The 20,271-nt window shown below is 45.0% G+C and overlaps 1 protein-coding gene and 1 long non-coding RNA gene across 3 annotated transcripts in view; both read left to right on the top strand.

Annotated features, from left to right (window-relative positions):
• Nucleotides 1-599: 599 nt before the first annotated feature.
• Nucleotides 600-5,451, top strand: LOC138067104 (uncharacterized). The gene is made up of 3 exons (XR_011140761.1): nt 600-1,340; nt 2,036-2,156; nt 5,291-5,451. It is a non-coding gene; the product is annotated as an uncharacterized lncRNA (long non-coding RNA).
• A 215-nt stretch (nt 5,452-5,666) lies between these two features.
• The window catches only part of FRAS1 (Fraser extracellular matrix complex subunit 1), a 184,378-nt gene continuing 169,773 nt past the window's right edge, over nt 5,667-20,271 (top strand). The window contains exons 1-2 of one of the 2 annotated variants that reach the window (XM_068941185.1): nt 5,667-5,940; nt 10,119-10,150. In XM_068941185.1, coding sequence (XP_068797286.1) covers nt 5,859-5,940; nt 10,119-10,150 — 114 coding nt within the window. In that variant the 5' untranslated portion in view covers nt 5,667-5,858. The remainder of the gene's footprint in view (nt 5,941-10,118; nt 10,151-20,271) is intronic. The other variant, XM_068941184.1, reaches the window with a different exon arrangement.

Here is a 20,271-nt window from a genome sequence, read left to right as displayed (position 1 = left end):
TATAAACAACTGTGAACACATTAATGTCGGGCCAAGCTTATATTCAGTGTCAGTATCTTGACGTGCTGGGGAATGAGTTTAACTCTCTCCAAAAAAAAAAAAAAGCTTTGTGCCATTCTATACCACTTTTGTTTACTTTATAATATGAAAACCGTGAACTACTAAAGGTGCAATTGCAGCCTCTGGCATGTTACTGCTCTGTGCCAAGTAAAATATTCACCAGTAGGGATTTGAATTCAGCTTTGACAGGATTTGCTGCTTGGAGTTCAGCACAGCGCTGTTGTCAAAGCTGAATTGTCCCTGCTGTTTAATATTTGTTAGGAGACTTGAACCTGGCATGCAACTCTTCTTTTCTGGCGGAAGGGAGGAGGTACAGTGTAATTCCATTCTCCATGGGTCGTTTGTACCTATCGTAGCTATCGGTTCTTTTATCTACAATTTTTATGGAAAAAGCCAGCAGGATTTTTCAGAGATGCTAAAAACGCTGGTCTCTTCAAGCACAGTGGCGACATACCATTACTCATTGAAGAAGTCTCTTTCCCCTGACCACCGCTTTTTTTTTTTTTTTTTTTTTTTTTTAAGTTAAATGATCTCCTTTAGCATTTCATTATGCCAGTCTCTTATTTGACCGAGTCAGCTTATCTTCAGAGAAGATAGAGCTGAAATAAACCAAGATGACAAAAACTATTCAGGTATGGCAAGAGGCTCCTCACAAGGCAGGCTGGAGCTGTTAATGACAAGTGAAGAGAGGAGAGAGTTGTGTAGAAGGTAAACTGTGGCCTCCTACTCACTTTTTCATTAAGAAGAACGACCAGTTTGACCAGGGGCTACGGATCGAATGTGGTTAAATGCAGTAAATGTATACATTTTAACATAAAGCAGTTATTTCTGTGGAATGTGCTATGAAACTTTCTCTAAGACAATAAGATTTAGCAGCATTTAAGGAATGTGTATTTAAATAAGGTAAGTTTTTTTTGAGATTTTTTTTTATAAACTACAAGAACAAAAGTACAAGGGTTTCTGTAACTGGAGAACTTAAACTCTGTTTCTTAATTGTCTATTCAGCAGTGTTTTGATTGTCCCAGGAAGCAGCTGGCTTGATACAGGTATTGGACTAAATCTCTGCCTATCTCTCTCAGAGAAGCTCCTATATAAAGGTCACAGACTTCTCTGGCAGGCCTAACCCACAGATTTCTGAGCAAGGCTAAATTCCAAGGAACTCAGAAGAGCCTGAGAAGAAACATCAGCCTTTATAGCTGGAAATGGATCCTTTTCGGGAACGCGTTTCTTTTTCTGCTCTTTGTATATGTGTGCCAACACATGCCCAGCTTTCAATGGATGTAAGTCATGATTAATTTTAATCACTCAAACTAGTGACTTGTACGCCAAATTGAGAGGCAGCGCCTTAATGTGAATGTACAGAAAACTGACCTCAACCAAGAGATTTTACTTAAAAGATACTTAAAACAAACAAACAAACCCAAACAAACAAACACTTATTTCTACAGACTCGGTACCTTTTTGCCCTTCTGGTTCTGAGATGTGTGGCTATGTGTGTTCGAAGTATTTAACTGTTGAAAAGCAAACAGGTTCTAGCTGGACTCTGTGGAGGACTGCAGATTTGTACAGTGCTTTTGAATATGTGAAGTAACTAAGCTCCGTGAGCGGGAAAACTGTATTTGTGCAACAGCTGACATAAATTTCTGATTTGGTATCTGTTTGTTGCATGTCACCAATATGGGGATAATGTCATAGCAATGCTGCAGGGGTCAGGTCATTGGAAGAGTGCATCTTGCAGGGCAAGCTTCCAGTCCTATTACAACCTCATGGCTCTCCAGATAGTCTGAAATCTACTCTGAAACTTGGGTTGCTGTTAAAAGCTCAAGTAGACTCGAAACAAAAATACTGCTCTTGCATTAAATTAGGGATTAAAAAGGTCTTATAAGACTTTATGCAACTTAAGTTCTGAAACCCCATGGAAGCTTTGGTGCAAAAACGTCATAAATATTTTTTTAATGTGTATTCTCTTTTCTAGAGGGAAAGGCTCTTGATTCAGGTCCTGGAATGGATGCATTTCTAAAATCATCTAAATTATGGATGTTAACTTCTTCTATTGCTGACTTCAACAGCTGCTTTGGAACAGATCTAGTATTAATGTAAGTTACTTTCGTGTTGGTCTCAAACTATTTAAAACCTGTAACAGTCTCTACCTTGACAGTTGAATGGTAAAGTAACTCTTCTCTCCATGTGATGGTTAATCGACTCTTTTGGGTTTTGCGAGAGCAGAGTGATGTGGATTTGAAGAAAAACCCCTTTGCTTCTCTGCGTAGACCTATTGCTGAGATAGGAAGGAACTGGCTCAAGTCTCTGCCATTCTCCTGCATTTCATCGGGACTCTCACTGTGCTCTGAAATAGCCTCTTGTAGAAGTAGATTTCCCCAAGAACTGTGTTCCCTTTGCTCAGCTTGGGTCTGCAGCTTGTCTTGCCTGCTGACTTGTCACACTCACGTTACGGAGCTGTCTTGGTTGCCTTTTGCTCCCGAGCTTTCTCCTTATATCCCTTTGCCTTCTAAAGGGATTTGGGGATTGTGTAGTAGGATGCAGGAGACAACATTTACCAAAGGTGCCACAGCAGGAGAACTGGAGCTTGTGGGCATGGGCAAGAGCTGGACTAGGGTGTTAAGAGAGCGGGTGAACTCCCAGTGACAGAGACACTGCTGAGACCATCCTGGATGGGTAGATACCCATGGAGCGACACATGGAGCGTGAGGAAGCGTGTTCGGACAGAAGGCATCAAAGCGTGCAGTTCTGACCTCTTTCTCAGCCCGATTCCTTCTGTTATGGCAGCTTGAGCGTGGAGGCAACATTCTTTCAGAAGCAGCTTGATGCTGGCGGTGTGCTTGCTCTCTGCTCCCACAGAGCAAAACATTGCTGCTCTACTGCTGTTTAAGCAGTGGCAACAGCAAAACGCGCTGCAGGAGCTGTTAGATGAAAGATGCAAAGGTGACAAAACAAGGTGGTGGTGTGGGAGGGGTGAGCAGGTCAGCACTTGCAAGATGGAGGGGAAGGGAAAGGGGGAAGGTGAAGGACAGCAGAAAGCAAGGTGAGAGACAGGCTGCAGCTGAAAAAGGAAAAGAAACTGTAGAAGACAGACTGATAGAAGAAAAGTGGATAAAAGCATGAAATAAAAGAGCAGGTAAATCTTTCTCTGCACGTATACCCCATTCCAAGGGAAAACGGTGCAGGGAGAACAAAGCAGACTAGCATGGAAGTGACCACAGCAATTAAAAATATATGAAAGACTAACAAAACTAACCTCCAAAATGTTGCTGCCATTGCTTAGCAACTGTTTATTTTATTCTCTCCGTTTCTGTGTTACAACCCATCTTGCTCATGTTAATCCACTCCTTTGACTCTAAATGTCATGGAGAGAATGAGCAGGTGGTAAATTCTTGTTGTTAGCTGATATAGAGAGTGGTCCTAATCAAAAATGCTTTATATATTGCTAGATCATGCTGTCCCTTGGGGCTTTATTCTCTTGCTCTACCTCAAAAAGACATGTCAGAGTCTGTGTTTCTGCACATCTCTACGATCCAAAGTAAGAACCAGACTGGTCTGCAGCAATAATCCAAAAGCAGATGTGCATTTGGGCAAGATGGTTATATGGCATGAAAACACTGGCAGTGTTTTTATACCCGTTAACAGAAAATGGGGGCAGCAAACAACCAGAAATTTTCCTCCTGGTTGCTGTGCTGTTGAATGTGCACCTGGTATAAAAGTGTTGGTATGCAGCAGGCATCTCTTCAGCTTTACACATTTATTAAATTAATGAATATTGTATGCCCAACTCTCCTTCCTATTCATGCCTGCTCCATCCTGCTAGTGCTCCTTTGAGTTCAGTAGAGTTGCCCTGACTTTCACCTGAGTAATTAAGAGGAGATTAGAGCCCATATTCATTCCCTTAATTGTTTCTACTGTATTTTAAATTAACATAAAATATTTGTTTGGTTAGAATTTAAGTGTGCCCTGGTAGTTATATCTCCCTGCTCCTATCTTTATAAAGAGTACCTTCTGCTCTCAGCTAATGAGCAATAACTTGGTAAAGCAGCAAGAAGCTCTCCTGTGGACTGCTGCTCAAATCTTGGATCAAGGCCATGCTGTACATCTTATTTCTCTCATTTGTCGTAGGAATTTTAGTGCCATAATTAATGGCATATACAGTGCCGGCACACTTTGGCCTTCCGCTCTGGGTTCAGTATGTAGTGTGCATTAGAAAGTGATCACAATGGAACAGATCAAATTACCATGAGGAATTGCTATTAGATTTGCTGGCATAGATGCATTTCATCAGGCTGATTTTTGGTTAAAGCAAGCAGGAAGAAAAGGCTTCACCAGTGCAGCACTGTACAAACGATCAGTTGACTCTGCTAGATGGTAGCTGGGGTTTTTCTATGAAGCATGTTTGTTGAATTCAACTGAAAAGATAACTCTTTGTTTGTCAACTAGTGCAGTGGTGATTTTTTTTTTTTTTTTCCCCAGTTCACTATTTCGCTCTTATAAATAACATTTAAATGGCCAAGGTGCTGAGACTTGTGCTGTTTTTTTTTTTTTATTGCAGCTTTGATGCGACTTAAAGGGACCCAGTTTTCATACTGCTGAGGCCCTTCAAAAAGTCAGCTCCAGTGTCTCCAGTTGCATGTGCAAATGTTGGAGATGACAAGTTATTAGGAGTTTTGGAGGAGACAGGAGATGGGGAAGTGGCATATGTGCTGAGGGGAAACAGGGCGGGGGGAGAGAGTGCCTAAACAAAGAAAACTATTGTACCAAGACACATTGATCTCGAGCTACCAAGGTGGTCCATGTAGGCTGAGTTGTCAGGGTTGACTTAAAATTTTAAGGTTCTTTGTTCATTCCTGTTTAGAAGCAACTTATTAGAGGTGAATAGCAAAGTATATCGAGTTGTTGACTTGGCAGTGCTGAAATTCTTTGTGCAGCTATGAAACAGAAAAACAGCCTCTTAGTAAACAGTGTGACCCCTTCAGTTTTGCCCTCCACGCCAAAATGGGATCCAAAGAGAACTTGCAAAGAGCTTCAAAGCGAAGCAAAGCTTCAGCGACGATGGCTTCTCAGTTCCAGCCCATGGATTTTGTTGGCTCTGTGACCAGAGACAAGCCACCAAAAGGCCCATGCGCTGCGTTATGGGGCGACTTCTGTGTTGCGTCCATAAACACCATGGTGTTTCCTTGGCTAATATTACCTGCAGCATCTTGAATGGGTGTGTTTGGTGCAGGCGGAAGGGATTGCGGATGGACACATCTGCCCACAACTGAACAGCATGGTGGAGCAGAAGCCGACGGGAAAGCGGAGCAGAGGCCCAGCTCCGCTCCCGCGGTGCTGAGGGCACGGGCACTTCTGTAGGTGCCAGACGGGGTGCTGGAAATGCCGGCGTCTGTGGCAGATGTTCCCAAGCGGACGGCTACTCGGGTAAGCAGCTGCCTGCCTGTAAGGGTTTTCCAGTGGGATTTGGACCCCAAACGCAGTGCAGTCGAGCTCGCCGGGGTGTGCGGGGGGGGGGAGGGGGGACCCGCGCTGAGCCCCCGCCCCGGCTGGAGGCTGGTGCCCGCCCGTGGCTGGGGGGCGGCACTGGGGGCCGCGCCGCCGGGGGCGGGCTGGGCGCGGGTGGGCGGGCGGGCGGCGGACGGCGCTTTGCCGCGCCCGGCGCGGAGCCCAGAGCCCCCGCCGCTGGCGCTTTGTCCGCCCGGGCGGCGGCGGAGGGGAAAGTTTTTGGCGGCGGAAGGGGCCGGCGGCACCTGCCCGCCCGCCGCCGGCTTTCGGCTCCTCTGCCTCACCGCGGGGCCATGGGCGCCCCGGCCGCCGCCTGGGTGGCGCTTTGCCTCCTGTGCGCGGCGTTGGCCGCCGCCGCGCCGCCACCAGCCTCAGGTGAGTCCCGCGCCGGGCCCCGTCCCGCCGCCGCCGCCGCCGCCCGGGGGAGAAGCCGCCCCGCTGTTTTCCCCCACCCTAACCCGGGTTTCTGCCCCAGACGCTGCCCGCCGCCGCCCCCCCGCCATTTTGGCGGCTTGGCCACAGGCGGGCGCACCTCGCGGCGGGGTCGCGCGGCGACCGTTGGCGACCGTTGGGGGGGGAGGGGCGCGTATCCCCCCCCACCCCCCCCCGGCGCGCGCTGTGGTGAGGGGCGAAGCCGTTGCTGACTGGAAGCCGCCGGATCGGCTCGGGCCATCCCTCCCCGGCCGAGGCCCACAGGGCGCCAGCGGTGCCCGAGCGGCGAGGGGAAGGGGAGCCCGCCGCCAGGTTGTCTCCTCCTCCTCGGTGGGACGGTGCCCGGGGGTGCGCAGGTGCTCGAAGGCGAGGCGGTGTTAACCGCCCAGGACGGGGCACCGGGAGTTGTGAGGCGATGTGAAGGAGCGCGTCCCGTTCCCGACACGCCGGTGCGGCTGCAGCGCGGACGGACGGAGCCTGTGGGGAGAGGGGAAAGAGGACAGCCGAAGGACGGGGTGCTGGGGTTGCGGAAGTGTCGAGTGATAGGCTTTGCCTAGCACTAGCGACCCCTTTCCCCCCCCCCCCTCCCTTTTTTTCAAAAATGGAAGGGGGACTAGGGTGTGAGCGGGAAGTTTGGGACAGTGCTCGGTCCCCTAGGAAGCTGAGGGTGGGGTTTTCACAGGGGGCTTCTTGCCTTGGATGGTTTTATTTCAAGAAATGCTGAATTTCTTGTGCCTGCACTTGAAATGGGCTAAGCTCAGTCAGCAGCGGGGCTCATCACAGCCCACCTCTCTTGCTTCCCTGGCCCTTGTCCCATGCTCTTTCCCATCCTGCGCTGTTTGATAACGTGACTGTGCTATTCCTTGCCATTTAATGCCGCTGTTCATCTCCCCACCTTGTGCTGGTGGTAATGAGGGTGAGGCTGCTTGCCTGTAAGATCTCTAAACGCTGCAGTACAGGCTTGTACTCTGCCTGCTGAAGCAGCCCTGGCAGTGGTGGCAGTGGTTTTGCAAAGTGGAGAGTAGGTAGCGGTCATCACCCTGCACTTTTAAAGAGAAGAGAGCTGAGAGTTACAGCTTCATGTTGTGTGTATGTTGTGCTAAGTATGGCTAAGCTGTACAGCATAAATTTTTTTGATTATTTTCAACAAATCTTCTGGACAGACTCGTAAAAGGTGCAAAGTCTGATGAGATCTTGCACTGACTGTCGGGGGCACATGGTAAGGTTATCAAATATCTGAGATACGGAGTAGGCTGTGGCTGGACTTGTGCTCTTAAGACCTTTACTTAAGCTTCATTTTGATAGTATAAACGGTAGGTTGTTAGTACCCTGCTTGACAGATTCCCCAAATGCTGCCCCTGCTATAACTCTTGTGTCCCACTTGCTATAGTTTTGGTCAATAAAAATAATTAGTTATAGCCATGTGGGAGTTGAGGCATTCTCAGATGTGAATTTGGGAGATTTGCTTGTGAGGCAATCACTTATGAGAGACTTTTCATCTTTAAAAGAAACCAAACCAAAATCTGGAAAACCACCCTACCAAGCTCCTGCATCCAGGATGGCCAACACAAAAATAACAAGGCAAGAGGTTTGAGAATTTCTTTCCAAGCTTATTCAATGTGTAGAAGGGAATATTTTCTTTTGAGGAAACCCCTTTCAAGTGGGCTTTGCAAATCATAGATAATCATGCAAGTGACTTGGAATTGCATGCAATGCATGCTAATTAGAATGGAAAGCAGGGTTGTATAACGTGCATTGCATGATGTCTTGGGGCTCACTCGGAACAAAGCCTTTGTTTGGGTTAGTGCAGCACTAGGAATGATGGGGGGGAGGCTACAATGTATTTGAAACTGAGGATTTTGAGTAGTGTAGTGCAAGGTTAGATCCTAGTGTCCCTCTTAATTTGTGAGGGAGTGAGCTGTGTCTTTGCTTTAAAGAAGAGAGGAAGAGTAAGACTTTCTACTTGCCTGATAGTTACACAGAGATCGGGGCGAGCCTGTCTCTACAAAGCACTGTAGTGGGAGCAGGTTGTAGAGCGGAGAAAGATTTGGAGGCCTGCCTTGCCCCTGCTGCTGCCTAGGCTATCTGCGGTGGCTGCTCTTGCGCTACTGCCCTGGTCCCTGCTCTGTGCCTCACCATGGCACAGGACGGTGCGATTTTTGTGAGCTGTCCCTTGCAAAATGTTACGGTGTCTGGCACAAAGGGGCCCTGGATTTAATTATAGCCCCTTGAAGTAAAGGTAAGAAATGCTACTTTTTCCTGTCAATTTTTCCCCTGGCTTTTTGAGGTCTCTAAATCCTCAGTGAAGGTTTAGACACAGTAATTCACTTTTTAAGGTGTCAAATCATTGTTTTGGCCCTTCTTAAGGAACTGTAAGCGTTAAGGTCAGAAGAAAAGCAAGGACGGTGAGCTGTTTTCAGAAGTAAGACAGTTGAGCTGTTTGCTGCTCTTAATGAACTGAAGTAAGTGCTGTTTTCTGATGTTCCTCACAATAAGGGATGTATAGTGTTTTGCACAGAATTAGGAGGTGCAACTGGATGATGACTCTTGAAGCTATCCTATCTTATCTTCCCAAAAGAAGGATGTGGGAGCTGGGGAGAGAGAAGGTGGGGTGTGTGTGTGAAAATAAGTGGTATTTGATGAAAATCAATGCAGTAACTTGAAGTCAGGAAAAGGAGCAGTAAAATGCCCCCCCCCACCACCACCCCTCCCCATAAACACTAATTGCCTTGAAAATTAGGGGAATAAATGAACGGGCAGTTACTGACCCTGACTCTCATTTGCATTCAAATCCCTTTGCACTACCATTAAAATGAAAAGCGCCCTTGCTAAGCATCAAGTGGGTAACTTCATGGTTCAGACTCGTTAGTATGAAGGGGACCGTATAAGTCGGAAGGAAACCCAGGGTTTGAGCATTTCGTCTTTCCTTGCGCTCAGACTGCAAGTGATGGGCAGAGCTTGACTAGTTTCCTGTCAATGCTGGAGGGAAGGTACCTGCTGAGGTTGAAGGAAGCCTTGGCTGGGATGTTGTAGCCCGTCTTATCAGCAGGGAAAAATAATTCTTGCTGGTGCCTCTTGTAGCTGATCTAAAGATGAACTCCAAGGAGGAGCTCTTGATTCAAAGTAGTGTAGTTGCAAGGTTTTCTGTATGAATTTGTCTAATGTGCTTTTATGGGGAACACTGCTCTTCCCAGCAAGGAGATTCTCTCAGTTCTCTGGGTGGTCCCTTGAGGTGGCTTTTCCTGCGTTCTTTTCTTTTCATCTTTGAGTTTCTTGGGTTGCTTTTGATTTCACATTCTTGTCACATTTTCAGGAGACAGATATATGCAGTTGTTCAAGAAGGGCTGTTTCCCAGAAAATCAATGGAAACCGTCATTCAACTTATTCGTGGTTTTATTTTCCAACTTTTATTTGACTTATTGAAGTAGAATACATAAATTCCACTTGAATGGATGTACATGTCTGTCACTTGGAGAACTTTTCCCTCAGCTGGCAGTGTTAATGATTAGGATTGGAGTCCTATGAGCCTGTCAGTGGGTGAAATGTGACCTGTTGCACATGGTGTGATTTAGGAGCAGGAATTCATGCCAGCTCTTCTCACAGTGATTACTTTTTATGTGTGTATTCATGCACTTACTTGTTTCTCATGATAATAGTAGAAGGATTTATAGGAACACAAAGAGACTGCTCTCCAGCAGGCAGTTTAAATGCTGTGTAATCTTGCCTTTTTTAAGGGTCATATTTTGCCCTTGAATAGCTATGGCTTCCCTTTATTTCAGTGAGAGCTTTGTCCATGAATCAAACTGGAAAGACTATTGTAAGCTGTGTCTTACATGTATATTGTGTGAATTGCTGTCTTATCAAGAGGTTAGACTTTGTGGCAGTGCAAGGGGAGAATATATTCCTTCTATGCAGGCGGCACTAAGTGTCTATTCACCTGTTCAGAACACGCCTTTCTGCCTTCTTTATGCCACTCTGCAAGTGCTTGTGTCTATCTGAGCTAGAGTCCCTGGCGCTACGGTCTGAAGGCTGCCAAATGTCACCCTCTTGCACTAAAAATGCATTTGTTTTGTTGCTGGCAAATGTATGGCTTCTAATCCATTTTCTGTTTTGACCCGCAGGTGCCTGTGTCTACCAAGGCTTGTTGTTTGAGGTAAGTCACCTTGAAAGTGCTGTGCTGGGGAAAGTGTTAGATCAGGAAAGGTGCTCCTGAGCTTTCAAGCTTGAACTTGAGAGCTGGGCTCCTGGTTCAGTCACCTTTTTCACCCGGATGTGCAAACTCAGAGCAGGTGATGTTGCTGCAAGCTTGCAGCCCATCAGGGAACAGCAGCAGCATACTTCTATTGCCTTCAGGGAGGTCAGAAATTCTCCCTGGGTCTTTGTTGACCCAACCACCCTCCTACTTGGTACAACTCTGTGCCTGCTCCTAACTGGGGCTCCTTCATGTCCCAAAAGGCATGTGGGGTTTTAAGGTTCCTGGAAGTCATGTGAATCATGTGTGCAGCGCTTGGTGGGGTAGGTAGTGTTTTGTAAAATGTCTTAGTAATGCTGGGGTATGTTCTCCAGTTTTGCCCTCAATCAAGTAAGGTATTAGTGATGAGAACTTGACACTTGCAGCTGATTATGGCAGAATTGTTATGCCCTGACTATTTTTAAACACAAAGTATTTTCTTCTGAGGCCTTCCTCTTTCCATGCCTGTATTCTATGAATAATTTTTTTAAATTGTAAAAACCTGTCTCTTGTGTAAACTGTGTTTTGCTCTGTAACACTTGTCTGCCTTGCTTAAGTACTCTGGGATGATAGGAAATGGCTGAGCAACTTGCTTTTCTGGAGTGCTTCTATACCTGCCTCCTATTCCAGAGCAGGTTTTTTCAGTGATTCGTTACCATAGGCTGGAAAGCAGCATGCAGCATCTGTCTGGAAGAGCCTGGGGTTTTTATTTACCTTAGAGCTCCACCCTTGCTGATAGATCTTAGAAGTCCTTCTGCCCCAAGGAGGGAATGAAGGGGATTGCTGGAGGTGAACGTCTTCAGAGGGTGGTGCAGGAGGAAGATGGAGCAAGACTGGATGTGTTTGTTTCCATTGATAATGCACTGTGGAGCATCACAATACTTTAAAAGCAATTGAAAAGTTTTGTCTGCACTGCATCAACTGAAAAAATTGTAATGTAGGTAGTTCTCTTCAGAGCATTGCAGCTCAGCAAGGAGCAATAATGCTGCTGAAGGGTTAGCAAGTGCAGCGTTACATCTGTGTCATCACTTGCTATTGCCACGTCATATCTGCTGATTCTTTTGCCTTCTGTGATTTCTTGGTGTTCTGATGTTCTTTATTTTTCCTCTTTCCGTGTTGTGTTTGAACTGCTCAGTGCCAGTCTAAGTCATCTCTTGCAGCAACATCTGTATTTAAAAACTATGGGATTTTCGGGATTAGGTGTATCCTGTTTAAAGCATTTGCTCCCAGTATCCTTGATTTCCTCTTTATCTCCATATTCAGTAAGATTGTTAAGTTTTCATTAAGAAACCACTTCTGTAACTGCTAAATATCAGCTATACGAAAGGATTTACCTGCTGTAGAACTGAGACCAAATGCAAAATTAATGCAGGTATATAGCTGACAGTTTCAGTGGACTAAATGTGAACAATTCAAGCTTGTCATGCTTAGAACAAGCTCCTATCCTATCTCTTGTTAATAATAATGTCTGAAGATGTGCCTGCTTTCTTATCTGAGTGGTGCTTGCTGTGGGAATGGGCCTTCCATTGCTTTTCCTGTGAGTATTTCAGTATTTCTTTGTTCCATATGCACTAATGTAGCAGCTTTGGTCTCGAGATGACTCGAGTTGAATGTAGATCAAAGGACGGGCTCTGCAGCTTGGGCTAGCGAACTCAGACAGGTACTAAATTCCCATCCTTTCTGACTCAGATGGAGTTTAAAAAAAAAACAAACAAAAACCACAGTGCACTAAGCCTTTGCACTAGGTATGTCTGCTGTAATGCCACTTCACTGATATATATATATATATATATATATATATATATTTGTTTTTTTTTAAGTCACTGTATTCCCTAAAAAACAAAAAGTACAGAGAAACATGGAAGTTGAAGATGGAAAAGAGCCTTTACAGTATTTCATACTCTGCCTGTGGCCCCAACAGTAGAACTGGAGTTGGCTTGGTTAAGCACGGTAGAAGCCACACGCTAGAGTTAGTACATGAGTGAGTTCAAGTCACTTAACACTCGTGGTTTGGTGGCGCTTGGCTGTGATAGGGTTTCAGAACTCGTGTTACCTTTGCAAAAGGCCACTGTCTCAAAGGTCAGTTCTGAAGGGAGAGACAACAAGAACAGCAGTCCTGTCCCCATCTTGGTTCTTGGGGAGAAGATGGGAGTTGAGGTGGAAAGAAATAGTTTCCAGAGCGACTAATGTGGGGTTAGTTGTGAAGAGCTGGAAAATGGTGAAATGGAGATGGCGTTACTCAAGGGAGTGATCTTTAGGGGCCAAACCTGTGGTATGTGAACCAAATGCTGATTTCTGCTGTCTTGAGTGCGGCAGGCAACACTTACCAAGAGAAAATAAGCAGTAGGCTGGGTATGGCTACAGAGAGCTATTGTCGTGCAACTCATTTGAGCATTGTCTCTGACCTGTTATTTCTGGTCTAAAGGGAGGTTAGCATGTATTGTATTACTGTAAGTTGCAGACAGAGGTCTTGGCCGTTTGTGCTGCTGAATTGTTTCCCTGTGGAGCTGCAGTGCGGTGTGCCGCCTCAGAGCTGGGTACCGTAATGCAAAACGGCACCTTGGAGATCAGCAGGAGTACTCATAGGCCCTCGCTTAGATGTCTTTGGACCCCGGCTTTGAAGCATCAGGAATGATTAACGGCTTCTGTAAGGGGTTATTTTGGAGTAGCTTTGACTTAAACTGAAGTGGAAAAAGAAATAACACCTTTCTATTAGGGTTGCGTGGTGCAACCCTAGATAGTGACGTTCCCATATGGTTATAGCGCAGAAGAACTAGAAAGAGAGCAAGTGTGTTAGCTTTTGTTCTGGCATTTGGTTTTGTTTGCATCATTCTCCCTGCCTCCCTGTGGCGGTGTCCAGGTGCATGCTCACAAAGAAAAGAGCTTGGCAGCATCAGTGCAGAAGGGAAACTTTAGAAGCTAAAGAGCAGTGGTCTCTTCTTCAGTGTTCCTTCAGAACCTCAGTTCACTGCAAGATGAAGGAGGTATGTTATTTCTTCCACAGCAGAATGAGAGTTGTGTTAGTGGGCGCTGAGTTCAGATGGAGGTGGTGATAATTTGCGCGTGTCTGGTGGTAGCAGGAAAGAGAGAAGACCGTTCCTCTAAAGGCAAAGAATGGGGGAGAGCCAAGTGTTGTCATCAGGATGTTGCTGGGCTCGTCCTCCATGTTTTGTTCCCTTGTTCTACGCTAAAGGTTAGCCTCAGGCTTGCCCTCTGCTCTGTTTACTTGGAGCCTCCTGCCCAGCCTGTGCCTAGCTCCTTGTGATGTAGATGCCCAATAACAGCTATGAGGTGCTACAGACTTCAGCCTGCTGTAGGAGTGCAAGCATAAATTCCTGCCCAACTTCCTCCAGGCAGGTTAGGTCTTAACATCATTTGTCCCTTGCAGTGAAGGGAGTGAACAAGGCTGAAGAGACTGGAAGGAATCTGTGACCAGCCTTAGTGAAGCTGGTAGCCAGGAGGCCCAGGGTGTACTGTGGTGAACAAGTCATCCAGATGCATCGAGATTTCTCTCTGAGCACTTGTAACAGGAAACTTCCAGGAATGTAAGGTAACCAGTAAATAAGGTGACTGTGATGTATGTGCCTGTCTGTTATCTGCCTAGTGGCAGTGAACCCACTTAGTGCTATATTAATAAGTAAGCCATTTGCAGTTTCCCTGGCCTAAAGATGAATGCTATAATCAACAAACATGAAATCTGAAGATGTAGAGGGAGGGGGGGGGGAATGTGTGAATCTGTCTGTTACATTAATCTTGGTGCTTGTAAAGCATTGTTGTAACCACCTGACAAATGCAGCTTGCGAACTCTTACCTGATGACTTGGATCCTAGTACAACTGTCTGCTGGAGCTGGGGAGAAGATTTTTGTTGAATCACTCGTTTGGGATTCTAGAGGTGTGAGCTATCGCATCTGCTACAGTGTCCTCTTGATGAACACATTTTTCTCTCCTTTCTAATGCCAGATCAGGAGAAAAGTAAAAGCCTATTATACCTGTAACCCGTCTCTGTGTCTTGCTACGTAATTTCTCTGGTGAGACCGGTGGGAGCTGTGTTCCCTGATGGCCCTTTTGTACTTCCTCTCTGTACAAGCACTGGTGCATATGGTGTGGCATCAGTGGTGTGCTCAGAAGGATAATGGTACAAGGTGGTTCCACTGGCACTTATAGCTGGCCTTGCAGAGGGTCTTTTGGGTCACTCTTGTAACAAGAAACCCTTAGATACATGTGTTTAGCTGATGGATATTCTTCTGCTGTGTGTTTCTTGTTGTTTGTCTTTGCAAAACAGACATGCTTTTTCCAAACAGAGGCTGAGTAGTTTATAGAATGGGACAGAAATGCTCCTGTGACAAGTTCAGTCCTTTCAGTTAGGTTTCTTTACCTGTTTGGTGGTGTGAGGGAAGCCGCCTTTGCTAGAGCCAGAGTTCCCTCCCCAAACCACCACCTAGCCTCTTAGTGTACCTGATCTTGGACCTGAGCTTTTTGATGTTGCCTGGGATTTTATTGACTGTTTCCTTGTAAGCCTTTAGTCAAGATGAGGGACAAGAAATTGGACAGGAGAGAGGAAGAGGAGCAGATGAACGATTCTTCCTCCAGAAGACACAGAAGCTTCTTGCAGATGTGGCAGCTGCAAAACTGATGCTCATGACCTGATGGGTAGCACCAACAGGAAGAAGCTGTGATGGTAGCATGGAGCAGCCCCAATGTCTATGAGCAAGTGTAATAATGATGTTACCAGTTAAATGAAAAAGAGCATGAAGATGTCTTCATGCTGTGCCTTGACAAAATTGGCTACTAAGGTAGCATGGGAGCGGACTTCATTTATTTATTTATTTATTTATTTTTCCTAGCCACCTTGCACTTATTGCTGTGCCAGAGCAGTACGTAATTACTTTGCTTTGGCTGGGTTGGGTGGGAGTGACAGGAACAGACCTGAATGACTGCGTCTTTAACCCCGATTCCTTGCGCTAGGCTTGTAAGCCAGGTTCTGCTGCAGAAAGCTACCATGCAAGGGGAGGCTCTGGCATGGGGATGTGCATGCTCACAGCATGATTGAAGGGAAACGGAGCTAGTCTCTGTGTGTCTGTATGCAGTGGTGTTTTGAGTTGTGACTGGGGCTCTCTTTGCCAGACCCCTCTCTGCCATTGACCGTATTGTGGGTTCAGCTGAGGGTAACAAGATGGAGCAGGGCCCCAACACAGAGGTGTATGGGTGTGTCTGACTGCAGAATTTGCTGTGTGTTTCTTCACTACTGGTACTGATACATGCCCAGAGGAGAACATGGATGCAGGTTGTGGGGGTAATTTTGCAGGGTTAGTGTTTGTATGTGACTTTGAGAAGTTGCACGTGAATGTCTTCAGTGAACAAATCCCAGTGGTAGGACAAACCTGCAAACTGAGGATGTCACCTCTACAGTCTGTTCCAGAGAGGGAGCATGCCTTCTGGTTGCGTTTGCTTACAGACTATTTACTTGCTGAAAGGGGAATGAGATGGCTCTTCTGAACGGCAAGGAAACATTGAGCTGCAGCTTGCAACCTCACCTGATGGATCTTGCCTGGAGTGGCAGCACTGCCGTGTGAGGTGGCACTAAACACTGCTCACCCTCCCCTCTGTCTTCCTTGAATACATCTGTGGAAACTTCCTCATCTTAAACAATGTTTAGAAATTATTTGTTTCTTTTCATTGTTTTATGCTGTTCAGGTGTTTTCTCAGTGTTGCAAGAAGTTGTAGGTGAGCTGTTCCTAGGTTAGTGTAGGAATGCTAGATGCTGAAAGTCTTGCTTTATGGTACTTGGCTGTCTTGCTTGCTTCTGATGCAAAAGTGAACTCTTTAAGTCACTTGAAAAGCACTTGGAGCGTGAACCAGACATTGAAGTGCTGTGTATTCAACTACAGCTGAACTGTTCGAATCTTTAACACTGAGGAGAACACTCTGCATCTTGCTTGACTGACTTAGCAGCTCACTTACCGGGGTCAACTTCTGTTCATGTATTTCCTCTGAGAGAGAGAGGGGAGGAAAAGAAAAAAAATCAATGTATTTGATTCCTAACTGTGCTGAGAAGGCTTACATTCTCTCCTCCTTCACCTGAGGGAGTTTTCAGCTTCACACAGCCAGCATAGCTGCTTCCTTTATTTAGCAAAGGACAAAATGCACTTTTTAAAACCTGGATGGTAGTGTAGGTAGGGATGAGGAGGCCTTCATGCCATAGTGAGGGTAAATGTTTGGGGAAGTATTGATGAAGTCCATGTCTGCCAGCTTGCTGGTGCCAAGAATAGTTTCCAGCCCTGGGAGGAGGAGAAGAGAAAGGGGCTGTGAAATGAGGAGGGAGTTGGTTTAAAGGAAGGTGTGGTTTGGTAAATGAGAGTTCATGTCTGATAGCCATTCCAGTTAGGAAGGACAAGTTCAGCTGCCATTCTCCAGGAAACTACTTTATTTTGGCTCTGTGTTAAAACATGGGTCTGGTCTGCTGCAACAGCTGCTGGTGGCACATGTAAGGCTGAATTTATGGACTGGGAGACTCCTTGTCAAGTTTCACAAGATAAATATGGGGCTGTTGTAACGAAATCAAGTTGCAAATAAGCCCAGCAGCTTTTTTGGAAAGGAAATTTCTTTCCTGTGAGGGTGACTGAGCACTGGAACAGGTTGCCCAGAGAGGTGGTGGCGCCTCCTTTGCTGGAGATATTCAAAACCCGCCTGGACACGATCCTGGGAAATACGCTCTAGAGGACCCTGTTTGAGCAGGGGGTTGGACTAGATGATCTCCAGAGGTCCCTTCCAACCTCAGCCATTCTGTGATTCTGTGAAATATGTTTTTCACCTTGGAGTTTGAATGAAGACTATAGAGGGAATTAAAAGCCGTAACCTAACCCATAATAAAGGGTACTGTACTTAAACTTCTGTGAATTTTTTTTTTTCCTTTTGAAACTATGAATATGCTTTCAAGGTAATTGAAATGCTAAATTGACTTGAACATCTTAAGAGACCTAGGTTTAGCAATCTGTCAAGAGCAACACTTTTCAGAAAAGGAAAAATAAGTGGACTGTTACAGCTTTTCAGGTAGTTCTGCTTTTCATCTTTATGATTCTGCTCTGCTATTTTTGTAGTAGGGGTCACAAAAATAAACATGAGATTGACAAATACCATCTGTTGTATAAATGTGACTTCCATCATCTGTATTTATATCAGACCATTGATTTAATGTATGCATTAATTATACAACTTAAGTAACCCTCTGTAAAGGCTTTCAAGGAGCTGGGCAAATAGAGAACACCGGCAAAAGATGGAAAAAACAAACTGGAAGCATGAAGCTATCTTATGCTGGAGGTAGCTGCTTGTTCAGCTCAAGAAACCTTTCTTACTGAATTCTGTTCCCGTTACTCAGCTTATTTCAGTGGCTAGCGTATTCAGAGTAGAGAAAGAGTGCTGGCTGACAGTTCTGGAGGAAGGGCCTCTTGCTTGGTGTTTTCCTTCCATCTTCTGGTCTATCTGAAGAAAATGTCGTAGGATGAAAATACTGCTTTTAAAACTCAAAGTTCATGTCAATAAACAATATGAAATAATCTGATATCACTAACTGCATATAACATGTATTATAAAGTAGCGTCTCTGAATTATTTTGATTAACTTAGACATCTTGAAGCTACGTGTATGTATTTGATGTTGTTTGAATTGAAGGAAATTTAGTTTTATGCATTTTAAATTGCATTTCCATTTCTTTGTGATGTTATTTGTGCTAGGTCATATGTAGAAGGATAAATGTAGTAGAAAATGCATTTTTTTTTTTTTCCAAACTTAAAAGTAAACCCTCCCACTGTGGATAGCTTCAATGCTGAATAAATTAAGTGACTGTTTACAGTAAAAGGGAGCAGGCACAGAACAGTGTTCTTATTAGGGAAAATATTAAATTAGGGTAACAGGAGGACCAACTTTGATTTTTGAAAGGATAACAAGTTAACATTGCAAAATGAGATGACAATGATTTGAAAATTAGCAAGCAAAATCTTCAATTTATTTTGGTGAAAATGGGTTTCATAAATCATGTGATTTATGACTCTACTTTGCCAGGGTACATCCTCAGCTCCTCCAGGGAACAAGACTATAAACTCCTGTCTGTATATCATGTATGTGTATATAAATCAAATTTTGTAACTGTAAAACTCCTTATAGCAGCACAAATTGGCTTTCTGTACAATATTCAAATGGATGTTATACAGAACAGTATGTATTGCTACGGGGGTTCATTTTTTGACTGCTCTGTAATCCACACTTTGCTCTTCTGCTATCTCCCACTTGGGTATGAGTATTGGGGAGGTAATTCATTACCCGTATTAGAAGTTTGCAAAATCCAGGTAGTTTTTTCTACTGTAGCAGGGTCAACGTATTCTTACAGCAGTATCAGTCAGCTCTCATATCTACATATGATTCTTACTTATTGAACGGATTAGATTCCTTGACTCTCCTAGGACTTTATGATCATTTCTGATTCCAAGAATAGTGATGGAAGAACACTAGGAGAGCTCAGTGTAGCAGGGGCCTCATTCTGCAATGATATTCAGTTATCTAAACCTGTTTAAAGCAAGTGCATGACACTGAATAATTCTTTCATACAGTGTGTAGGGCTTAATATCCACTTTCTGCTGTGTGGATACGAATATAGAGGGTGATAGAAGATAGGTCTCTTTCCATTTTCATTCTTAAAAGAAGTTCGTTGGAGTCCTGGTGTCTAAACAGGACTATTGTTTTCATTTTGGACTTCTCTAATGAAGGTGCTGAGGTTGGTTTTTGACCCCTTTCCTTAAATATCTGAACAGATCTGCTTAAACCGTACCCCTATCACAGTTGTAGCAGTGTTGGACCTGCTGCTGCAAAGCTTTGGGATATCTGCGCCAGTGACTTCAGATTTTTCCTGTTTCAGGACTGCTGTTGGGAAGTTCACACATCAGAAGTGATCTGAGGGCAGACAAAGGCAAATGCATGTAGAATGGCAAATGCCGTTGTGTACATGCTTATTTCCGTGCAAGCCCCAGAAAATGACACAAGTCACAACTGGAGGGCTTTTTATCATATGCATGAACAAATGAAAATTCATAAAATGCAGGCACATTGGGTAACAGCTGCTTGTACGTATGCCATCTGTCCTGCAATCGATACCCAGGGGAGGGAGTGTGGGTAGAGGGGAGTTGTGGTCTCCAGCAGTCAAACTGTGGGGTGCTGAGCTGGTCCTGTCTTGGGGGGCAGCTGCTTGTGTCCCATTGGCCTTAGTGAAGCAGGACCTTTCAATTCCCACTGCAAGTTGCATCTGCTGGGCACTGAGTAGTTGTACCTACTTGTTTTCTTCAGGTAATGCTCACTGACAGTGATGTCCCTTTCAGCAAAACATCTAAGCAGTGATAGGGCCAACTTCCCTATGTCAAAAACTGCGCCTTAGCACTTGACCTGGAGCAGCTGAAGAGTCAGGCTTGTATTTGTGTTTGCCCTGGGATGAACTGTTTATCTGCTGTACCTACCTGTAAGATATGTTTCAAGCTCTGGATCTCCGCAGTGGACTGCCAATACATTAAACTTTTCTTCTACCTCCTTTCTCTTTCCTTTCTACATGTGTAGGTGTATCTTTTTTTTTTTTTCTTCATGATACGCTCACTTTTCATAAACCGTCGTGCTCTTTCTCCTTTGTTCTAGCAGTCCGGGGCCCCACGGTGGAGTTGCACCCTCCTCCTCCCTCATCTGTGCCTGCTTTAAGAACAGCCTTTGGCCTGAGATTTAGCTGAAGGCGTGCTATTTCTAAATACTCAGGCGCACTCAATATTTGTGGTGATGAAGGGTTTTGAAACAACTCTTTTCTTACTCCAGGTAGTGTAAAAGAAACACGAACAAATTAATAAACCAAAAAAACCTCTGTAGTTTGTGAGGTTTTTGAACTTAAATCAGAAACCGGGTGCTGTCTGCAATCGTTCTCTGCACGAATTTTTTTCCTTTGCGTTATGTGTGTCTGCTGGTCACAGTATTCTGCTTCTGGTCTCTTTTTCTTCTTTCTGCTGTGTCTTGGCTG

This window comes from Struthio camelus, chromosome 4 (genome assembly GCF_040807025.1).
Source record: "Struthio camelus isolate bStrCam1 chromosome 4, bStrCam1.hap1, whole genome shotgun sequence".
Classification (NCBI taxonomy): Eukaryota; Metazoa; Chordata; class Aves; order Struthioniformes; family Struthionidae; genus Struthio; species Struthio camelus.
Note: the sequence above shows the minus strand (reverse complement) of the source record. Positions and strands in the feature narration are given on the sequence as shown.